Raw genomic sequence first — 21,132 nt, 5'->3', positions numbered from 1 at the left:
AGGTTGACAGATAAAGTGTATTATTTTCTTCATTACATAGTTAGAGAACCAATAACAGTCCATACTTTTGGAATTGGTGAACCTTGCCACAGCTTTTACAATATCCTCTGGGGTGACAACATTCCAGTGGAAAGTATACCTCCTGTGGGGCACAGCACCAAGACGATCTAGTGCACAAGTGCCATTTTGCTTGATTTTGTTTTTCAGCTCACTCACTGAGGTTAGGAAGTAATTATTTACTTCTTCTGGGACCAGCATTGCATCTGGTGTGTGGGATTGTGAATTATATTGGTTGATGATGTCCCATGCTGCTTTACATTTGTTAGGAGCACTTTCAATGTAATGTTCACATGCCTGTTTCTTGGCCAAGGACAGTTTGTCTTTGTTAATTTTTTACATTTTATATAAGCTCTATAAAAAGTATGATCTAGCTCAGGTCCTTGTTTACAAGAATTTTTATATATTCTGTATAGTCTGAGCATCTCCTCCCTAGTGAGAGCTAGCTCATCTGTATACCATTTTAGTTGTTTGTTTTTCTGTTTATGCTTAGGGCTACTTTTGATTAATGGTGAGCAGGAGTACCGTAACTCTGTGAGTATTTTAAGGAAGTTGTTAAACACCATTTCACCAGCACCCTTCACAGGTTGTGTGTTGTATACAAAGTCCCAATTAGCATCAGATAATCTGTCAATAAATAAATTAATATATTCATCTTTCTGCCCTCTTATCCATGTGGCATTAGACTTGATTCTGACTGATTTGTCTGATTTAGGCAACTGATCACAGCAGAATGTTCAAATCAATGGTTCTTGATCAGCTAGGGCTCCACTGGCAAGTCTGACATCATACATATCTCTAGAAAAATTTACTATAATATTATCTAAGCACGCATTATTCCATGTTGGTGTGTAATTTTTACATTGTAAATTTAGTGCTCTTAAGATATTAAAAAATGTTCTAGTAACATGTTCATCACTGTTGGCCATTTCAATGTTGAAATCGCCACAGATAATTAGTTTTATTTTAGATTCTAGTATTTTCCTCATAAGCAGCTCAAATCTTTCGAAAAATGTATTTACATCTCCAACTGGTGATCTATATAAGCTAACAATTATAGTATTCTCTGTGTTTAGTCTTATACAGCTAAATTCTCCATCTAGTTCTGCATAGTAAGAGCTAACATCTATTTTGGTAAACATTATAGTATCATTAACAAATATTAGAACACCTCCATTCTTTCTTTTACTTCTACACATAATGTCTCCAACAGCATACCCTTGAGTAACAAAATATTGTACTTGATTTTCTGTTAGCCAATGTTCTGAGATACAAACAACATCAACGTTTTCAATACTGCAAAGATGTTATAATTGTAATACATTACTCCTAATGCAGTGAATGTTCGTTTGCATCGCAATAACAGATTTATGTTTATTGTTTATTGTCTGTGAACACTCTCTCATTTGAATGTTGCTTTTAGCACCTAGTTCAAGTACAGGAGGTTTATTACCTGCCGATTCACTGAATTTTATACTAAAAAATGACGTACATTCCAGGTATTACTCAAGCCACTACTTTCATAGATTGTTTTATTCCATGTGAGTCTTTCTTTAATTATTTTGTTGACACGTTCACACACAAACTTTTTCCCTTCATAGTTTAGGTGGTGCCCATGTCTGGTGTGAAGGTTACGTTGCAGTTTACTTATATCGACTACAGCACAATTTGCGTATTCGGAACACAGTTTCTTTATTTTAATATTTGTTCTTCGAATTTCTTTATTAACGCACAAACTATAGATAAGATCATGCCTATGAGGCATTGTAGCAACAACTGTATTCTTTGATTTATTTTTTTCTAGAAAGTTCTGGAGCACTTTCACGCAAACATCTGCTTCATTTTTCGCAACATCATTTGATCCTGTTATGCATATGACAAAGTCATTTTCTTGTGTGGATTTTTTTTCAATCCAAGTTTCTAAAACGTGTTTAGTTCCCACTCCAGGTTTGACAACACTGGTCACTGTTATGTCTTGATTTATTCCTCGAAACATACTGGATATATTCCTGCCATGGCTGTCTGTCAGAAAAAGCACGCTGCTCTTTTTACCCGATGTTCCCCGTTTATCATCATTTTTCTCAGAGTGATTCTTCGTTTTAAGCGCATTGTCTTTTGAAAGGTCTGGATCATTTACACTGTCTTTAACACCATGACTGGACTGCAGAATGCCATATTTGCTTTTATCTGTAAATGTAACTGCTTTTGCAAGTTTTGTTGTTATTTTTACAGCTAAAGTCCTACCTTTGTGTCTCACTTCTTTCCACTCGGATGATTTGTACCTTTTGTCAGGTGCCACTTCACTTGATTTGTTCTTCAACCATAACTCCCGATTTTCATTCTTGAGTATGATGATTTTGCTTCTTAAAGTGTTGACTAAGAATTGTAGACCTGAAACTCGTTCTCTTAAATTTGTTATTTCAATGTTACAATTCTTGCAAACTCCCTTTTTTAGCACATAACTGTAACTTTTTCTCGTATTAGAGTTACACACTTCTACACTCACGGCCATCTTGAAATATACTTAGGTCTTCAGTTAAAGATATCACATGGCTGTGTCACTTTATGTATTTAACAGCTGTTGACCTTAATACATTATTGACTATTGTCTGTCTGTGTATACGCACTTGTAACTGCTATATTTTAATCATACACTTAAGTGGCCTATATGATTGTACTCATCTCTCAGAGGTGGGTTTTATGAGCTATGTTGAAGTCAATTGCATTTTATTTGATCCTATAGGATTACATGGTGAACAGTGAATGTACATGTAGTATAGAAAATGTCAAAAATAGTAAACATTCATTATCACATACTTCCTAACCATTTTTCTCACATTCTAGCATCACTTATAATTTATATGTGTATAAATTTAATGTAATAAATACTCTTCAACACTGTCAGATTCATTTTCCACCAGATAATCTTTGAGATTCTTTGAAAACTTAGTCTCAAGTGCATTGTCACACAGTTTTATAGGCAGACTTCTTAGTAATTTGATACCTGAGTACTGGGGTCCTTTCCAAAGCATTGACAGTTGGTAGGGTATGCTTCATATGCCATTTTTTCTGTACATGTTGTGGGTGTGTACAGTATCTTTTGTGATATATATTATAGTTTCATAGATGTAAAAGCATGTAAAAGTTAAGATGCCTGGTTTTTTGAAGTAGTTTCTGCATGTTTCAGAAATCTTTCTTCTTAACATGATCCTTATTGCTTTTTTTTTTATTTGAACACCCTTTTTATTTCTTGAATGTTTGAGTTTCCCCACACTATCACTTGATATTGCAGGTATGGTTCAAATAGTCAGTGGTGTACTGTGCACAGAAGTTGTTTTTCTGCATACTATGACAGCTGTCTCATTATGAATATGATGAAGCTTAGTTTCTTACAGACAGAGTTAATATATTGCTTCCATTCCAACTCGTTATCAACTGTAATATCTAAGAATCTACTTGATTCTGATTCTTCCAGTCTCATTTCGTCCACCTCTAAATCCATGTGCTTAGTCTTCTTTTTATTTATGAACACTGTATACATAGTCTTTTTTAAGTTTATAACAAGTCCATTTTCCAGGAGCCACTGAGTTGTGGTGTTTGCAGATATGTATGCCCTTCTATCAAGCTGTACCACATTCTGGTCATTATTCAATTCTGTCATGTCATCTGCATACAGTATTTTCTTCTCCTTCTCTTCAACACCTATGTCATTAACAAACAGGTCAAACAGCAATGGCCCCAATACAGATCTCTGCAGCACCTCATATTTGATGACTTCAGTTTCTGACCTATGCATTCCCTTTTGATTCATATTGTTTCCTGTTGCATAAGTATGCAGATAGTATGCAGCATAAATGATTGCTGAGATTGTGTTAATTGCATACAACCACTGAATATGTGTTGTGCCACCATGAGGCAGCTGGAATCTGTTGCTAACTGTTCCCTCACTGTAACTATGGGGAAAACATAGCAGTACCGTGACTCATATCCTAGCCATCTCTTGATTTATTATAACTGCCTGCTTTGTCAGCTAGCTGTGGCATAGCGCACTGATGTCACTGACCTGCCCACATAAATGCGGCCTTTTAAATGTTACCTTATAAGCCTCACATCTTTCACCAAAAGTTCTGATTACAGCGCTCATGCTCACTTCTATAACACATCTGTAACATTACAAACTTCACATCAATCTTCCTTCTAGATTAACAGTAATGCTTCACCTGAACATTTTCAACAACCTTGCAGTGATGTCATAAAATGTCAATATATCACCAATTTTCATCATAAATACTGATTCCAAAAATCTGATGGAAACCATTTCATCAAAAGCTCTGCTTGGCAACTTTCTTGAATTTGTTGAATATTGAGCTTATTGACTGTATTTCTTTCAGATCCTCCTAAAATTGAAGATGATTTTGTTGAGCATAAAATTGTGAGGTTGGGTGATAATTTGTCACTAGTGTGCAAGGCCCATGGTTATCCTTCACCAGCAATTACATGGCTGCATAATGGAAGAATTATAAATGAACTGAATAGCACTGACAGATTCAGTGCAGGGATAGTGTCTGGTGCGTATGTTTTGCAAATCAATGGGATACAAGTCTCAGACAAAGGCAAATATAGCTGCCTAGCATCAAACATAGCTGGTGTCAGTGAAAAGGATTACCATGTAGCAGTTAATGGTATGAAAAAAAACTTAACTTTATCTTTCATGGTTAGACATCATTACCATAATCATATTTTAATTTATTAATACAATTTTCTCATTTTTAGTTCCACCAAAACTCGCTCAAGCCTTGATTGATGATACTATCAACTCAATTATTGGTTCTCCTGTAATAATAAAATGCCCTGCTGATGGAAACCCCAAGCCAGATATTTATTGGTTTAAAGATGGCACACCTGTAAGAAATGACAAAATAAGAGCTTCTGATACATTATATATCAGCAAAAGTACAGTAGAAGATTCTGGAAACTATACATGTGTGGCCACAAACAACGTTGGCAATACGTCCAGAAGTTTTCAGGTAGACGTCTATGGTATGTACTGGGATTGTATAATTCTTTCAAAACCTATTTGTATAAAAAACAAGAACTGAAACAGTAAAAATATACTCAGACTAAGTAATAAACTTCCAGCCCAAACCATGTTTCATCACTGTCATATTTGCTTAATTCATGACAAGTGAAAGGATGGGGCATTATTTGAATTTAAAGCAACTAGTTGTGAAACATAGCAGTACATCAGAAAATGATGCCTATATGGGCTGTGGCTGCTCAAAGCTACTAACTAATTTAGCATGTATCAAAACTTTTGGTTATTAGATATCTTCACATACCAACTTTCAATTTCTAGTTCCACCAGTTGCACTTGAGAATGAGGAGGAAACCGAGTACAAAGTTAAAGCAAACAATGATTTGATCCTGAACTGCAGTGTGTCAGGATATCCACATCCAGACATTTTGTGGTTCAAAGGATCCACCCCAGTCACACCATCAAACTGGCCTCAAATGCAGCTAAGAGAGATGAATACAATTTTGGTATGTACAGTATCTTCCACCTTAATAGATGACATTCTGCTTGGCATTGCATTAACCTAACAGCTGTAACAGTTCAATTCACCCATTGTATAGTAATAATTATTGACAGTATAAAAATATTTCTCACATTTTTAATTTTTTTAAATTACATTGTGGTATCAATTTCTTGTGATATTTTTTAAGTGAAAGAAATCTCCAGAGTATATTTCATGGACACTTAACGTTTACTGCAACAAGAATCTGCATACTGTGGGAAGGTAAATAAACCTCCTTGTTGACCAGAAAAAGAAAATTTAAACTTAATATTAGTTAAACAATCATTGATTTCTGGTGTCAAGCAAAATTTTAAGAAAGTAGAAACATATATCTGCTTAAATTCAATAGATGAGGGATTGAAAACTACCTGAGCAATCAGTAGAAACATTTAGTCCTGGGCAAGAGAATGCGGAGAATCTCTGGCAGTAACTTAGACATAGTGTAATTCATGTAAGATATTGAGAAACTGGAAGGACCTGTCATGGTTCAGTAACAATATTAAGAATGAACTATGAGTGCTGAGAGAGCTTTATAACAGATTCAAATGAAGCTGAACCCTCACTGAAATATAAGCACTCAATCAAGTTGAAACATCCATAAGGATAGCTATGTGAGATGTATTCAGTGAATTCAAAAACCTTAAAAAGTTTTACTACTATATGCAGTCAGTCAAGAGAACAAAGTTATCTGTTGCCCATGGTGGTGTGGTTTGCTCAAATAATTCTCACTACCTTGAGAGAGAAATAAGAGAAACGACTATACATTTCTTGAGGGGAAAAAAGAGTCAAAGTTTACAATTTTTCCTTTTCACTTGTGTTATTCTCTTGATCGTAGATTACACAATGTACCCCATTGGCACTGCTTGTCATTGAGGTTTATTTCCTGCTTTTACAAGAAAATTCTAGGGTTTTAATTGTTGGTATGTGGTAATATTATGAAAGAATTATTGCAAGCCTTTTTCTGATGAGATTCTCCATTTTTAATAACTTCCTTTGAAGAATAGTTCACAATGTACATAAACTTGAAATAACCTAAATCTTTCTGAGAAGCATGTCCACCTTAAAACCACAGCAGCTGACTACATACTTGAATCACAACTACAGAATCCCACCAAAAGTAAAATGAACAGAGATACAGCAAGATATTGGTTGATAATGAGACTGATAGATGTAGAAAACATTATCTTTGGTTATTTACTATTAGTATTTTCATTGTTTTACATTCAAAATTGCTAGCATAAGGTATTCTGAAAATAATAATAATAATAATTATTATTATTATAATTACTGGTTTTTCAAGATCATAAAATTAGGTCAACAAATTTTTAGTATTACGATTCTTCATCCAACATAACTCTTCTACACATATATTTACATTCATATGTATACAAATTTCTCCTTAATGCCTGTCATGATGTAAATGAAAGCAAAAAATTAAATTTGTGTGAATTGTATGAAAAATGTTAGTGAAACTTCCTGGCAGATTAAAACTGTGTGCCCGACCGAGACTCGAACTCAGGACCTTTGACTTTCGCAGGCAAGTGCTCTACCATCTGAGCTACCGAAGCATGACTCACGCCTAGTCCTCACAGCTTTACTTCTGCCAGTACCTCGTCTCCTACCTTCCAAACTTTACAGAAGCTCTCCTGCAAAACTTGCAGAACTAGCACTCCTGAAAGAAAGGATATTGCGGAGACATGGCTTAGCCACAGCCTGGGGGATGTTTCCAGAATGAGATTTTCACACTGCAGCAGAGTGTGCACTGATATGAAACTTCCTGGCACATCAAAACTGTGTGCCCGACCGAGACTCTAACTCAGCACCTTTGCCTTTCGCGGGCAAGTGCTCTACCGTCTGATGGTAGAGCACTTGCCCGTGAAAGGCAAAGGTCCCAAGTTCGAGTCTCGGTCGGGCAGACAGTTTTAATCTGCCAGGAAGTTTCATATCAGCGCACACTCCGCTGCAGAGTGAAAATCTCATTCTGGAAAATGTTAGTGGATTGAATGGTTAATTTGTTGTATGTATCGTGTTGTATACTAGAATATAAGAGAGTGCCACTGACATTTTCCATTATAACTTCAAGAAAATCTTAAATACAGTCTCATATTGCCATTTAGTAAACAAAATATGTCCATATGGAATATTCAAACACATACCGGTCTTCAATTGGCTAGGAGATAGCCTATCAAACAGAGCATAGTACCATATATCATTCTTAATAAGCAGACACAAAGTGCCAAGCGTGCTTAAAATGAACAGAGATTGTGCATTGTTATTCACAAAATATATAAATGACATGAGATGTAAAGTGTTTCTCTATATGTGCTGCAAAGTACTCATCTACAGCCACAATGACTTCTAGACTGGATGAAAAGCACTGACCCGTGAGGAACTTCTTCAGTTTTGAGAGTAGATTAGATGGAAGTCCAAGGGGAATAGGTGAATGTTACAGTGCTTCATAATGCAAATCCCTCAATCTCCCCATTGCAAAGATCCTTTTTTGGGCAGGTGTATTTTCCTGCTGGAAATGGATTTTTTTTCTTCTTTAAGCTGGGTGTGTTGTCACAAATGCTTATTTCCAGTTTCATTAGAAGTTGAAAGTAATATTTTCCACTTATGGTTTTGCCTTCTTCAAGAAAGTCAGTTATCAAAATTTCTTCCACTTCTCAAAACACCAACACCATGTTCTTTTCCATCAATGGCACCATCCTTGCCTTTTTTTGAGCTGAAGAACCAGTTTCTATCCACTGCATAGACTGCTGTTCAGTTTCAGATGAGTAATGATGATTCCATGTTTCATCCACTGTCACGTATTGACACAAAAAGTCACTTCTGTTTTTCTTGAAATGCATGAAGCACATTCCAGAAATTGTTGTGTGAATGTGTTTGTGATCCACAGTGAGCACATGTTGCACCCATCTTGAACAAAGCTTTTTTGTGTTCAATTCCTGGTGCAAGATGTGACAAACACATTTTTCTGATATGCCTAACACATTAGCAGTTTCACTCACCTTTATATGCTGTCTTCCAAACTCATGTTATACACTTTGTTGATTACTGTTGTGCTTACACTTTTTGATGTCCTTCACACAGATCATCTTGGGTGCTTTATGGCCATGTTTAAATTTGGCCATCCATTTCTTCATGGTGGAAATTGAAGATGATGAGCCATCATGAGCATTTGCATGCCGGTCTGTGTTAAACCTTCTTATATGAAGAATTTAATCGTTGTACAATACTCAGTTTTCTCAATTTTCAATACCACATGCACCAAAACTGCATCAGACAACTGCTTACAGTCAACTGCTGTCTGGAATAACTTGCAATTTTATGTGGCATCTACTAATACATGTACCAAAGTAAGGAGAAAAAATCACACGAGTAGTGCTAAGTGAAATAAACGCAAATCAAAATGGACACAAACAAGATGTATAGTATTATAGGGCAGATTAGAAAAATGTCAGTTATCCATAGATTTCAAAGAATTTTTGTCACTTGGCTTGTGGCAGAAAATCTGGTGGTCACATGAGTACTGGCCAATGCAGTAGATATTAATCATTCAGGTCCAAATGTAGTTATAAATGTTCTCTAGACCTTAAATCATAACACTTATTCATTGTTTGATCACTGATCATGAAAGATATTAAAATTGTGTTTGGATTTCATCAGTCCTGTATTGCATTATATTTGTAATTGATGAATAAAAACTAATGTTTTCCCAGCAGTCTAAAACATATTGATAGCAGTTAGAAAAAGTGGTCTCAAAAATGTAGTGAGTAACTGTTTGCCTGCTTTTCCTCTCCCAGTTTTCACAAAAGAATCTGAGAAAATTACTTATTCTGGAATTTCTTTTCACACTATATATAGTGTTGCTCTCAAAGTCCCCATTGTTTGATTTTCAAATGCTTAATGTGAATTGTGATTTATTCTTCTCAGGACATACATTTTATGCAGTAGAGATAGTGAAAAAAGGATAGTGGAACAGGAGGTGGAAATTGCAGCCATTCAGGCTGAATAAGATAATGTTACGAAAGATATGGACAAATGTAAAACTTTCTCAGAGTCTCCTCCAACCATCAGCAAGCCAGGACAAGACAAAAAAAATGGTTCTAATGGTTCTGAGCACTATGGGACTTAACATCTTAGGTCATCAGTCCCCTAGAACTTAGAACTACTTAAACCTGAGTAACCTAAGGACATCACACACATCCATGCCCAAGGCAGGATTCGAACCTGCGACCGTAGCAGTCGCACGGTTCCGGACTGAGCGCCTAGAACCGCGAGACCACCGCGGCCGGCTATGACAAGACAGGCCAGTGCCTGTGTTGCAATCAAAATGATGAGTGGGTGGAAAGCTGACATTTTCAAAAGCAGAATGAACCCAGCAGAAATTTCCTCACCTTACATGATGAGCAAGGAGCTTGAATTGTAAACTCAGCAACATGATATCAGTGAGCAGAGGACATCACAGTTTGCTGAGACAGCATTAGCAAGTTCCAAGACCGTGTGCTGCACCATCGCCAGACTGGGCACCAACACACAAGAGAATACTTCTCAACTTCAAAGAATAAATTCTTTTTCCTCTAATGTTGTATCAGTAGTGCCCAGTGCACTGATTGTCCTACTCCACCACACTCCATGCTCTGTCATCCTGACTACAGTAGAAATCTCAACCCAGGCCCTTGGCGAAGGAACAGGCTTAGAACTTCATCTGATAGCTTTGTGATGAACATCAAAAGTAAGCTTGACCTGTTGCTCCAGTTTGAAACTGATGAGCCTCAGGCAGATGCAGGTTTAAACAGGGTACAACAGACTTTCAGCTATAAGTTCAAAAGTAACAATGTACGGAAGTCTGAAAGAGAAAGAAAGTTTTGTTATTGCGTACTTCTCATGACAGAGGTGTAGGCCAACTTTTACAGGATGAACTAGGGTCAGAATACCGGGTCACCAATTCTTTTAAACCTAGTGCTGGTCTGGGTCAGGTAATAGAGGATTTAAGATTACTTGGTAAAGGCTTTACCAAAGAAGACACTGATTATAGTGGGTGGTCTGGAAAGTAGTGTTGACAGAGACCCTCATTACAATATATAGTGTGACCTGGTAAAGATAGCATCAGCATAGAGACAGACCAGTGTTGAGTTTATATCTGTTCTGAGATACCATGACTGTCCTCATTTCAACTCTTCTGTCAAAAGAGTTAATTTAGAGTTTGAATGGCTGGTTATGTTGGGTACAGGGTCACATATAATTATGGTTCCTGTCATTCTCTCCTTAAATGGGATTATACTAGACATGGCTCTCATGTCAGTAGAATAGTGTAGTGTAAACTGGCTGGTCCAATTTTATAAGGTGTGTTCAAAAATAAATGAGCCAGAGATATATTTACAAAAACCAGTACCTGTATGTTAGAAGTATCGACCCAGGCTGTTGAAACACTTGTCCAATTGTGACACAAGGCAGTGACTGGCTGTATCATGTTAACCTGTTCCACACATACAGCTGGATGTCATCATCCGATGTGAATCGTTTGCCCCTCAGAGCCTTTTTAAGGGGGACTCTTCTGATTGACTTCCTGTAGCATGGGACAACTGTGAATGCCCAGTGTTACTCGCACCCTTCACCAAGCAGTCAAATCAAAACAACCAGGCTATCTCACCCATGGAGTCATTCTGGTCCACGACAATGCAAAGCCTCATATGACCAACACAGTCGTGGCACTCCTGCAGAAATTCAAATTTGAGGTTTTCAGCCACACTCCATACAGTCCAGACCTCTCTCCCTGTAATTACGCCATTGAAAAAAGGAGGAGTTGCCACAGTCATAATGAACTGTCATGAATTTAATAACACAGACATTCATAAATTTTATCTAGAGCAGGATGTGGAAGCATGTGCAACAGAAGTAGAATTTCATAATAAATCCTTCATTATAGTAAGAGTACACCAAACACCTACAGGTAATTTTAATGTATTAACATATCATCTTGAAGCTCTTTTGGCCTATGTGACATCATAAAATGAAAAAAAATACTGGTTGCTGGTGTCTTTACTGCAAATTTTCCATAAACTCTTCTAGTAAGAATTTATTTCAGTCAGTAACAGTATCATTCATCTTAAGTCCTTCTGTACACTTCCCAACTAAGATAGCTAATTGCTCAAAAATCAACATTTATAATATCTTTATAGGGAGGTATAATGAAAACATTTATACTTACAAAACCAATAGTCAATGGCCTCTCAGACCAGAACATGCAGTTTATTTTATTAAATGCTAATGTTGATCAGTTAGAGCACTTGCCCATGAAAGGCAAAGGTCCTGAGTTCGAGTCTCGGTCCGGCACACAGTTTTAATCTGCCAGGAAGTTTCATATCAGCGCACACTTCACTGCAGAGTGAAAATCTCATTCTGGAAACATCCCCCAGGCTGTGGCTAAGCCATGTCTCCACAATATCCTTTCTTTCAGGAGTGCTAGTTCTGCAAGGTTCGCAGGAGAGCTTCTGCAAAGTTTGGAAGGTGGGAGACGAGGTACTGGCAGAAGTGAAGCTGTGAGGACAGGGCGTGAGTCATGCTCGGGTAGCTCAGTTGGTAGAGCACTTGCCCGCGAAAGTCAAAGGTCCCAAGTTCGAGTCTCGGTCCGGCACACAGTTTTAATCTGCCAGGAAGTTTCTTTTGACTTACTCCTCATACATGAGAACAATTTCACTTGGGATTTGTCAAAAGTATGTTAGGATACCTTTTTATTTTCCTTGTGTATTCTTGTTGTCTGACATGATCTACAAGGATCTATAAGGAGGATCTCCTCATTATGGATCTACTGGAACAAAAAGTACATCTAATCTAATCATTTTTAATCCATTCATTTTGCATACAGAAGACATGCCAGAAATTTACATTGTAGTAACAGTAACTTCTCATATACTGCCAGAAAAATAAATCAACACTCCAAGGACAATGCCATTTTATTGACAAGTGATGTGGCAGGTAGTTTACCTTTTTTAACAAATTCAGACCATAGGAAACACACGTGTCACAGTAAAGGGTGCCAAACAGTCACATCAGTACATATTGAACCCCCACCGACCCACTTTCTGGAAGCAATGCAGGCAACTATTCTTGCATGAAAATGATTGTAAAGGTGCCCAGTGGCATTCTGTGACAGATTGTCCCAAGCACCATGCACCTTTTGGTGCAATTTGACAGTTTTCATGCAGGCTCTGGAGAATGAGCAAGTACCCACTTTACCATGTCCCATATGTGTTCAGCTGGTGAGAGATCTGGTGATCTTGCTGGCCACAGCAGTTGTTGTACACCATGATGAGCACATTGAGTTGCAGCAGCCATATTTTGATGTGCATTGTCCTGCTGAAAAAGTGCATCACCTTCCTGTCAAATAAATGGTAGCAGAATGGGGATAACAACCTGTGCAATGTATCAGGCACCAGTAACTTTACCCTGGAGAAATACCAAATATGACTGTGAGTTGTAACTGGTGGCCTCCCACACCATGATGAGACTTGTGTGTTGTGGATGAATACATTCTGGAATAGGCTGATCACCAGTTCAATGCTGTACATACGTAAACCCATCACTCACATATAGACAGAACCTATTCTCATCACTGTAGACAACAGAGGGTCATTTCACTCTCCTTTTGACTCTTTCACAACACCAGAATAGCCGTGCTTGGTGATGTGGTGGTGTCAATGGTAGCCTGCCTAGACCACACATAATCTTAGTCCTGCTGATAGCAGACAGTTTCCAATGGTCCTTCGTGACACATCAGGTGCAACATATGCTCAAGTTTCTTCCATGGATGATGTTCGATCACCTTCTGCTGCTCTCACACTCTGCCAATCTGAATGTGTGTATGTGCTATGTCAATCTCCAGAACCCAGTCTATGGGCATGAATATGCTCTACAGACCTCTACTGCTCCACAGAACACTGCTGAAAGCAGTGACACACCAGTGATACATTGTGCCCAATGTGCAGCAACCCATCATTCTTCTGTCCAGCCTCTCTCAGGCCCATAATGCAACCCTGTTCAAATTACTGATGTTGTTCCACAGGAGCACATACTCTTCAGCGGGGCATGGTTGTACCCTAAACTGAAAGTTCACACACTGTTCACCTCTGCACTCAGCACAGTTACTGTATGTAGTGTCAGGACAGAGGGCACACCGACTGGCCTTCAGCACTATCTGATCACCAATGACCATGACAAACGAATCACTAACACCACAATTTTTCATTGGGCACATATTATACACTGGTGCCACTGAGTACAGTCCTTGAGGGTGTTGCATTTTTCCTGGCAATTTATAATTGAGTGTGGAATACAAATGCCAATGGAATGAATTGCATGTGTAACTGATAATTATACTTATTGACTCCACTTTTAGCGTACATCTGGTGTGAACATATTGTCAGTCTTCACTAGATGACATTTTTTACTTATTTGGTTTACCTTGACTGAATTGTTGGATAAGATCATGATATCTCAGATTTGATGGATTTTCCATATTTATTCCCAAAGTGTGAGAGGAGTTTACCCAGTGTAGATCCTCAGAGAGGTCTGTCTGACCACATGACAATTATGTATGAAAAATAAGTGTAACTGCAATCTGAGTCACTCTTCATGGACTATGGACTCACAACAACATAAGATTGTTCTATCAATATCATGTATGTTACTTCATTACTTTAAAGTTATCATTTTAAGGGGTGGATCAAAATTAGTAAAAATCTACATTGTTTGTATTCATTCAAAGTTTGATTGAATGAGACAGTGATGTGTTATTCAAAGTACTGGTTCTATAATTTGCTGTCTCACACTGGGCTTATACAGAGATGGTAGTTTTGATTATGTCATAGCTAATTTTCTCCTAAAAGAGTTGCCAACTGAGTAAGTTCTCCATATTTAATGATCACAGTGCCTTAGTGGCATTATATTCTAAGTATTCATCCTTTTCACCAGTCTTTGGCAGAAGTTTGCATGTATGGTAACAGTAAGTTGTAACCTATTTCTTGGGAATGGGCGACTGGAAATTGAAGAAATTTTTAAGACTGCACTTGATGCCAGGTGATTGGAGATGGAAATGGAAATGCCGTGTGGTTAGGGCCTCCCGTCGGGTAGACCATTCACCTGGTGCAAGTCTTTCGAGTTGATACAACTTCGGCAACTTGCATGTTGATGGAGATAAAATGATGATGATAAGGACAACACAACACCCAGTCCCTGAATGGAGAAAATTTCCAACCCAACCGGAAATCGAACCCGGGTTGTAAGATATGATATTCTGTCACGCTGACCACTCAGCTACCAGGGGAGGACGACTGGAGATGACAACATTGAAATGTGAGATACTTGGTCAGTAAAGGGTGTTTACTGCATGTCACAAAGAGGGCTGTCAAATGCAACAATACATTCAGAACTAAAAAAAAGCCAACAAAATAAGCTGTAACCATAAAACCAGTTTTTGAACTTGCCTACATTTTCATGCTATTCAAAATAAATCAGTGTGCACTGCTCCAATATCATATTCAGTTCTTTGTAACTATCACCATATTATTTATTGTTTAAATATGTGAATATGGTATCCGTTCTTTTGGACATGTCTGAAAGAACAGATACCATCAGTGATCATGCAGCTCGTTGGAAAGAAATTACAATAAAATGAATACCCCTATCTGCATACAGGCATTGATATAAGTCAACGGGGACAGTTGAAAATGTGTGCCCTGCATGGGTCTCGAACCTAGGATCCCCTACTTACATGGCAGATGCTCTATCCATGTGAGCCACTGAAGACACAGAGGATAGTGTAACTGCAGGGTCTTATCTATGTCACACCTCCTGTGAGACCCACATTCCCAACTTATTGTCCTGCACTATATTCTTAGTACCCCTGCCCATTATACTCATTACACAAGGCTTTTTGCCAATTCCCGTAAGAGTTTGGGCAATTTTTGTGCATCTGCACAGAAGAAGATGGTCAAATGGCCAGTGAACCTTATGTTGGGAATATGAGTCTCATGGGAGGCATGCCAGAGATAAGTCCCTGCAGTTTTACTATCGTCTGTGTCCTTGGTGGCTCAGATGGATAGAGCATCTGCCATGTAAGCAGGAGATCCTGGGTAGGAGTCCCAGTCGGGCATACATTTTCAACTGTCCCCGTTGACTTATATCAATGCCTGTAGGCAGCTAGGGATATTCATTTCATTGTAATTACATTCTAACGAGCTGCACGGTCACCGATGGTATCTGTTCTTTCAGATATGTCCGAAAGAACAGATATCATATAGTTAAGGATCACCGGCCATTTGACCATCTTCTTCTGTGCGGATGCACAAACAGTGCCCGAAGTCTTAGGGAAATCGGCAAAAAGCCGCGAGTAATGATTATAATGGGCAAGGGCACTAAGAATATAGTGTGGGATAATAAGTTCGGAATGTGCCTCTCACAGCAGGTGTGCCAGAGATAAGTCCCTGCAGTTGCACTATCCTTTGTGTCCTTGGTGGCTCAGATGGATAGAGCATCTGCCATGTAAGCAGGAGATCCCGGCTTTGAGGCCCGGTCGGCGCACACATTTTCAACTGTCCCCGTTGACTTATATCAACACCTGTATGCAACTAGGGGTATTCATTTCACTGTAATTTTATTTATTGTTTGTTGTTAATAGAACACCTCCCTCTCTGGTCCTAATTTGCTTTAAGTTCAGAGTATTTCTCTGACGATTACTTAATTTTATCTGGACTTGAGGCTCAGCATTTGACTACTAACAGTTATAATTTTAATTTGCTTGCCCAGTCATTGCTACATTTTCAAGAAGAGTATTATTTCATACTATACATCACTATCTTTAAATGCTAGATCAAATTTTTCTCATGTGTCCAAAATGATTTGCCATTATTTAGCCAGAGGTTCGAGTCCTGCCTCGGGCATGGGTGTCTGTGTTGTTCTTAGCATAAGTTAGTTTAAGTTGTGTGTATGTCTAGTGACCAATACCTCAGCAGTTTGGTCCCTTAGGAAGTAACACACATTTGAACATTTTTTACCATTATCTAAACAAAATTAAATGTAACAAAAATTTTTGTTTTTAATATTTCAGGTTATTCCTAATGTCACTAGAGCTCATGGTGGAAAGTATTCTTGTTTAGCAATCAATAAGGCAGGTACAACGGAGCAGAAATTTAATGTGGAAATTCAAGGTGAGTTTCTGTAATTCTATGAATAGTTCTTTCCCTTTTTTACAAATATCTGTAAATATTTGTCAAGGGCTATTCAGTTAATTTAAAAATACAACTGCCTGACAGATAAAAAATTTTCTGCCAGACTGAGAGTCATAGCTTTTCTTTGCAAGTTCTCTACCAAGTGAGCTATCAAAGCACAACTCACAATCTGCTCTCACAACTGTACTTCCACCTCACATCCTACCTTCCAAACTTAATAGGAGTTCTCTTGCATTCCTTGCAGGACTAGCACTCCTGGAAGAAATGATACTGCAGAGACATTGGTTAGCCAAAGCTGGAGGACTTTTTCCAGAATGAATTTTCACTCTGCAGCAGTGTATGGTCAGATTTGAATCTTCTTGGCAGATTAAAACTAAGTGTTGGACTGACACTCAAACCTGGGACCTATTCCTTTTGTAGGCAAGTGCTGTACTGACTGAGCAATCCAAGCACAACTCACAGCACAGCCTCACAGCTTTACTTGCAACTGTACTTCATCTTCTACCTTCCAAATTTTACAGAAGTTCTCCTGGATACCTTGCAGGACTAGTATCCTTGGAAGAAAGGACACTGTGGAGACATGACTTAGCCACAGCCTGGGGGACTGTTTCCAGAATGAATTTTTACTCTCAGCAGAGTGTTTGCAGATTTGAAAGTCTCTGGCAAATTAAAAATGAGTGCTGTTCCAGGTCTCAAACCTAAGACCTTTGCCTTTCATTAGCAAGTGCTACTTCCACCAGCACCTCATCTCCTACCTTCTCTCTGCTACAGAGTGAAAATTCATTCAGGAAACAACCTCCTGGATGTGACTAAGCTACATCTTCCCATTATCTTTTCTTCCAGGATGCTAGTCTCACGTGTTTGGAAGGCAAGAAGGTAGGAATTGCAGGACTGGTGGAAGTAAAGTTGTGAGGGTGGGTTGTGTGTCATACTTTGATAGCTCAGTCAGTAGTCAAAGTAGCCACATAGAAGTCCTGCTCCAACACATAGTTTCATTCTGCCAGGAAGTTTCAAATCAGCTTACACTCCACTGCATAATGAAAATTTTTCTGTATCTACAAAATAGATTTTAAATATGAGATAGTGAGTTATGTGATTTGATAAGAAGTGACATGAAAACTAATGTCTGCAAAAAATACCTCTTTTAAATTTAGCAGATTATTTTTTATGTGAACCATGTCAGAGATGACAAAATACAATGGGACTTCCAGATTGTCAAACATGTCAGGGATACCAAAATACAAAGTGACTTTAAGACTGTACTGTGAGAACTGTTCTTAGTCGTAGTGATAAGAGTTGATATAAGAGTTAATTTTTGTAGCTGCAAGGCACTGAGACCTTAAATAAACCTCTGTTCACATTTCCTGATATTCTGGAATTAATAGTCTCCACAACCATCACAAACAGGTGTTTCAAATATGTAAGCAATTGTATAAAGTGGTGAGTCCTCTAATGCTTAAATTTTTAAGAACTATCCCACACTTTCAACTTTGTTAGAGGTAATCTGCCATTACTATGACAACAGTTGTTGGAGCATATATGCACTAGTTTAGCAGAGCACAACAGTAGTCATACTGATCAGAATCTTATTCCACGCAGTAGCTGAGGTACTTGGGCTGCCCTATTGTCAAGTTTACATACAGCATTGAGATGTGATCATGTTTAAAGTAAAATAATGACATAAAGTAGCAAAAAGTTGAGAGCTCTGTGGTAAGACATTAAAAACTCACACAAGCCCTTGGAACATGGAAATCACCCAGGATGCCAGACACTGATCATCAGAATGGACTTCTCACAGAACACTATAGACAGTCCATGATCTCCTGGGAATGGACAGTGTACAGAACACTGACTGAAGCATTGCAGAGAGGCAGGAGGAGATGATAATACAAAAATACAAAGAGCAAGCAGCTTCCCAAGTGATTCCCTGATGGTTATGGCTAGTTATTATGTCACACATATTGTGCTGAGAAGACATGGGAAAGCAGAAGCATACTTTAGTTGACATCATAGTCATATCTTTTTCAGTTGAAAATCAATTTGCAAAAAAAGTACTAGCAGAAGATTTTGTTTTCAATGAGTGCTGTGGCATGGAGATTAAGACACTGGATTTCCATTACTGAGTAATGTAGTTAAAACCTTCATCTGGCCATCCAGATTTAGATTTCCTGTCATTTCCCTAAAGTGAAAACCATGAAGTTTCTTTTAAAGAGGAAATGACCAATTTCACTCTTTGTGTGTGTGACCTCAATAGCGGGTTGGACTCCAAGCATAATACCTTCTCTAGTAGCCATCATCAAATGCTGTGCTTATAGTGAGTAGTTAAGCAAGCCCATAGCACTATAAAACTTCACATTTTGTGTGATTGCTCTATCATTATAAATAATTTATTATTAGTGATAGCCTTGTATGGTCTACACCATATCCAGTTTGATGACCACCAGATCAAAACTGCTTGTGCTATAAGTTATATGATCCAGCCACAAGTTTCTGATTTTCTGCAGTTGCATGTACAGCTGTGCCAGCTAAGTTAAGAATGGCATCTTATTCTGTGGCTTAATCTCAAGTCAGATGATGAATCTCTTGTTCCTAAATTTTATGGAGGCTGCTATGTGACTTATCAGTAGTACCAGAGAAATTTTACTATTCATTAACTATTGTTATCAAATAGCAACCACTGCAGGTGTGGCTCATAGTTAAGGCTGCCCCAAAATGTATTTTAAAATACATATTTCAGTAAAGTATTACAGAATTTCAGTTATCAGGATGCATTTAGAATATTTCCTATGCAAATTTAAATATATACTGCGTTGGACAGTACTCATGTGACCACCTGATTTTCTGCCACAGGCAGAGTGACAAAAATTCTTTGAATTCTATGGATAAGTGACATTTTTCTAATCTTTCCAATAACAAGATATATCTTGTTTGTATCCCTATTTGATTTACATTTCTTTCACACAGCACTACTCATGTGATTTTTTCTCCTCACTTTGATACACGTGTTTGTAGATGCCACATAAAATTGCAAGTCATTCCAGGCAGCAGTTGACTGTAGGCAGTCATTTGATGTAGTTTTGGTGCACCACCACTTCCAGTCACACCAGGCGAAGATGCAAGACCTGCCCAATCCAACCACCCAGCACCTGCTACTCCAGTCCTGTCAGGCTTATCCTACCTCCTCGGAGGCTGGACCACCTGTGAAAGCAGCCATGTCATAAACTAACTCTACTGCAAATGCTACACAGCTTTTAATGTCTGCATGAGTACCAACCTGCTGTGCACCAGGATGAATGTCCACCACCAAACTGTTACCAAGAAAAATGTTGACCAACTGGTGGCATAACATGCAGCTAAGCACAACATGCTCAATTTCCATGGCTGCTTCACAACCTAGACCATGTGGATTCTCTCTTCTACCACTAGCTTCTCCGACCTATGCAGATTGGAGTTATCCCTAAATCACATCCTCCACTTCCATAATCATCCTGGCCTCACTCTGAGGTAACCCACTGTCTCGACACCCTCCAGCTGACTGTTCCCCCTCCCTCTGTCCTGTCACACCTTCCCATTTCATGTCCCACTACTGCCTTCAGTATGCACCAGATCCCACCAACTCTTACAATTGGTCTCCACCAGCCCCTACAATCATGCACTACATGCCCAGCCCATGTACTTGACACTCCTCCCTGCTGCATTACTATCTGGCAAACCAGCTGCCTCCCTCTGAGCTGCTAACCACTCACCCCCAATCCTCCTCCCCGCTTCCCACGTCCCTCTCCTTTGACCCACCCCATCTGGCTTCGCCCCTACCATCTGCCAAAACATGTGTGTGTGTAAAAACTCTAGCTCATCAAGGGATAACTCGAAAAGCTAGCAAGTTTCCTTCCTTTTGTGTTAGCTTATACGTTTCAAGTGTTGCTTGTGAGGGTCTGTCCTATTTGCTCCATTATTATGTAGTACAGACCAATGTGAAATTACACTCACTATTCAAGTTTATGTTTTCTAAATATTCCATTCAATTACCTGGTGGTTCCATTGTTTTGTGCAGGCTAGGAAAAGAGGATACCATCTCTTTTATTATTCAAGTGGTGTTAGCTTTCCAGAATGTTTATGGGGAATCACAGTCTTGAACATGACTGTTAACAGTAACTGTGCATAAACTTCAATTAGTAAAGTAAACAGCCCATCAGTAGCCATAACTGATTGGCTGTTTACTTTACTAATCAAAATTTATGAGTAATAAATTAGATGCATCATCAGACTTC

At 38.4% G+C, this 21,132-nt stretch overlaps 1 protein-coding gene across 1 annotated transcript in view; it reads left to right on the top strand.

Moving 5' to 3' along the window:
- LOC126470270 (hemicentin-1-like) overlaps window positions 1–21,132 on the top strand; it is an 808,493-nt gene that overhangs the window by 511,202 nt on the left and 276,159 nt on the right. The window contains exons 35-38 of the mRNA XM_050098010.1: window positions 4,449–4,739; window positions 4,831–5,097; window positions 5,414–5,598; window positions 16,744–16,843. Of these exons, the coding sequence (XP_049953967.1) occupies window positions 4,449–4,739; window positions 4,831–5,097; window positions 5,414–5,598; window positions 16,744–16,843 (843 nt within the window). The remainder of the gene's footprint in view (window positions 1–4,448; window positions 4,740–4,830; window positions 5,098–5,413; window positions 5,599–16,743; window positions 16,844–21,132) is intronic.

Source organism: Schistocerca serialis, chromosome 3 (assembly GCF_023864345.2).
Source record: "Schistocerca serialis cubense isolate TAMUIC-IGC-003099 chromosome 3, iqSchSeri2.2, whole genome shotgun sequence".
NCBI classification, from domain to species: domain Eukaryota; kingdom Metazoa; phylum Arthropoda; class Insecta; order Orthoptera; family Acrididae; genus Schistocerca; species Schistocerca serialis.
The sequence above is the reverse complement of the archived record's forward strand: the minus strand, read 5'-3'. Positions and strand labels throughout refer to the sequence as shown.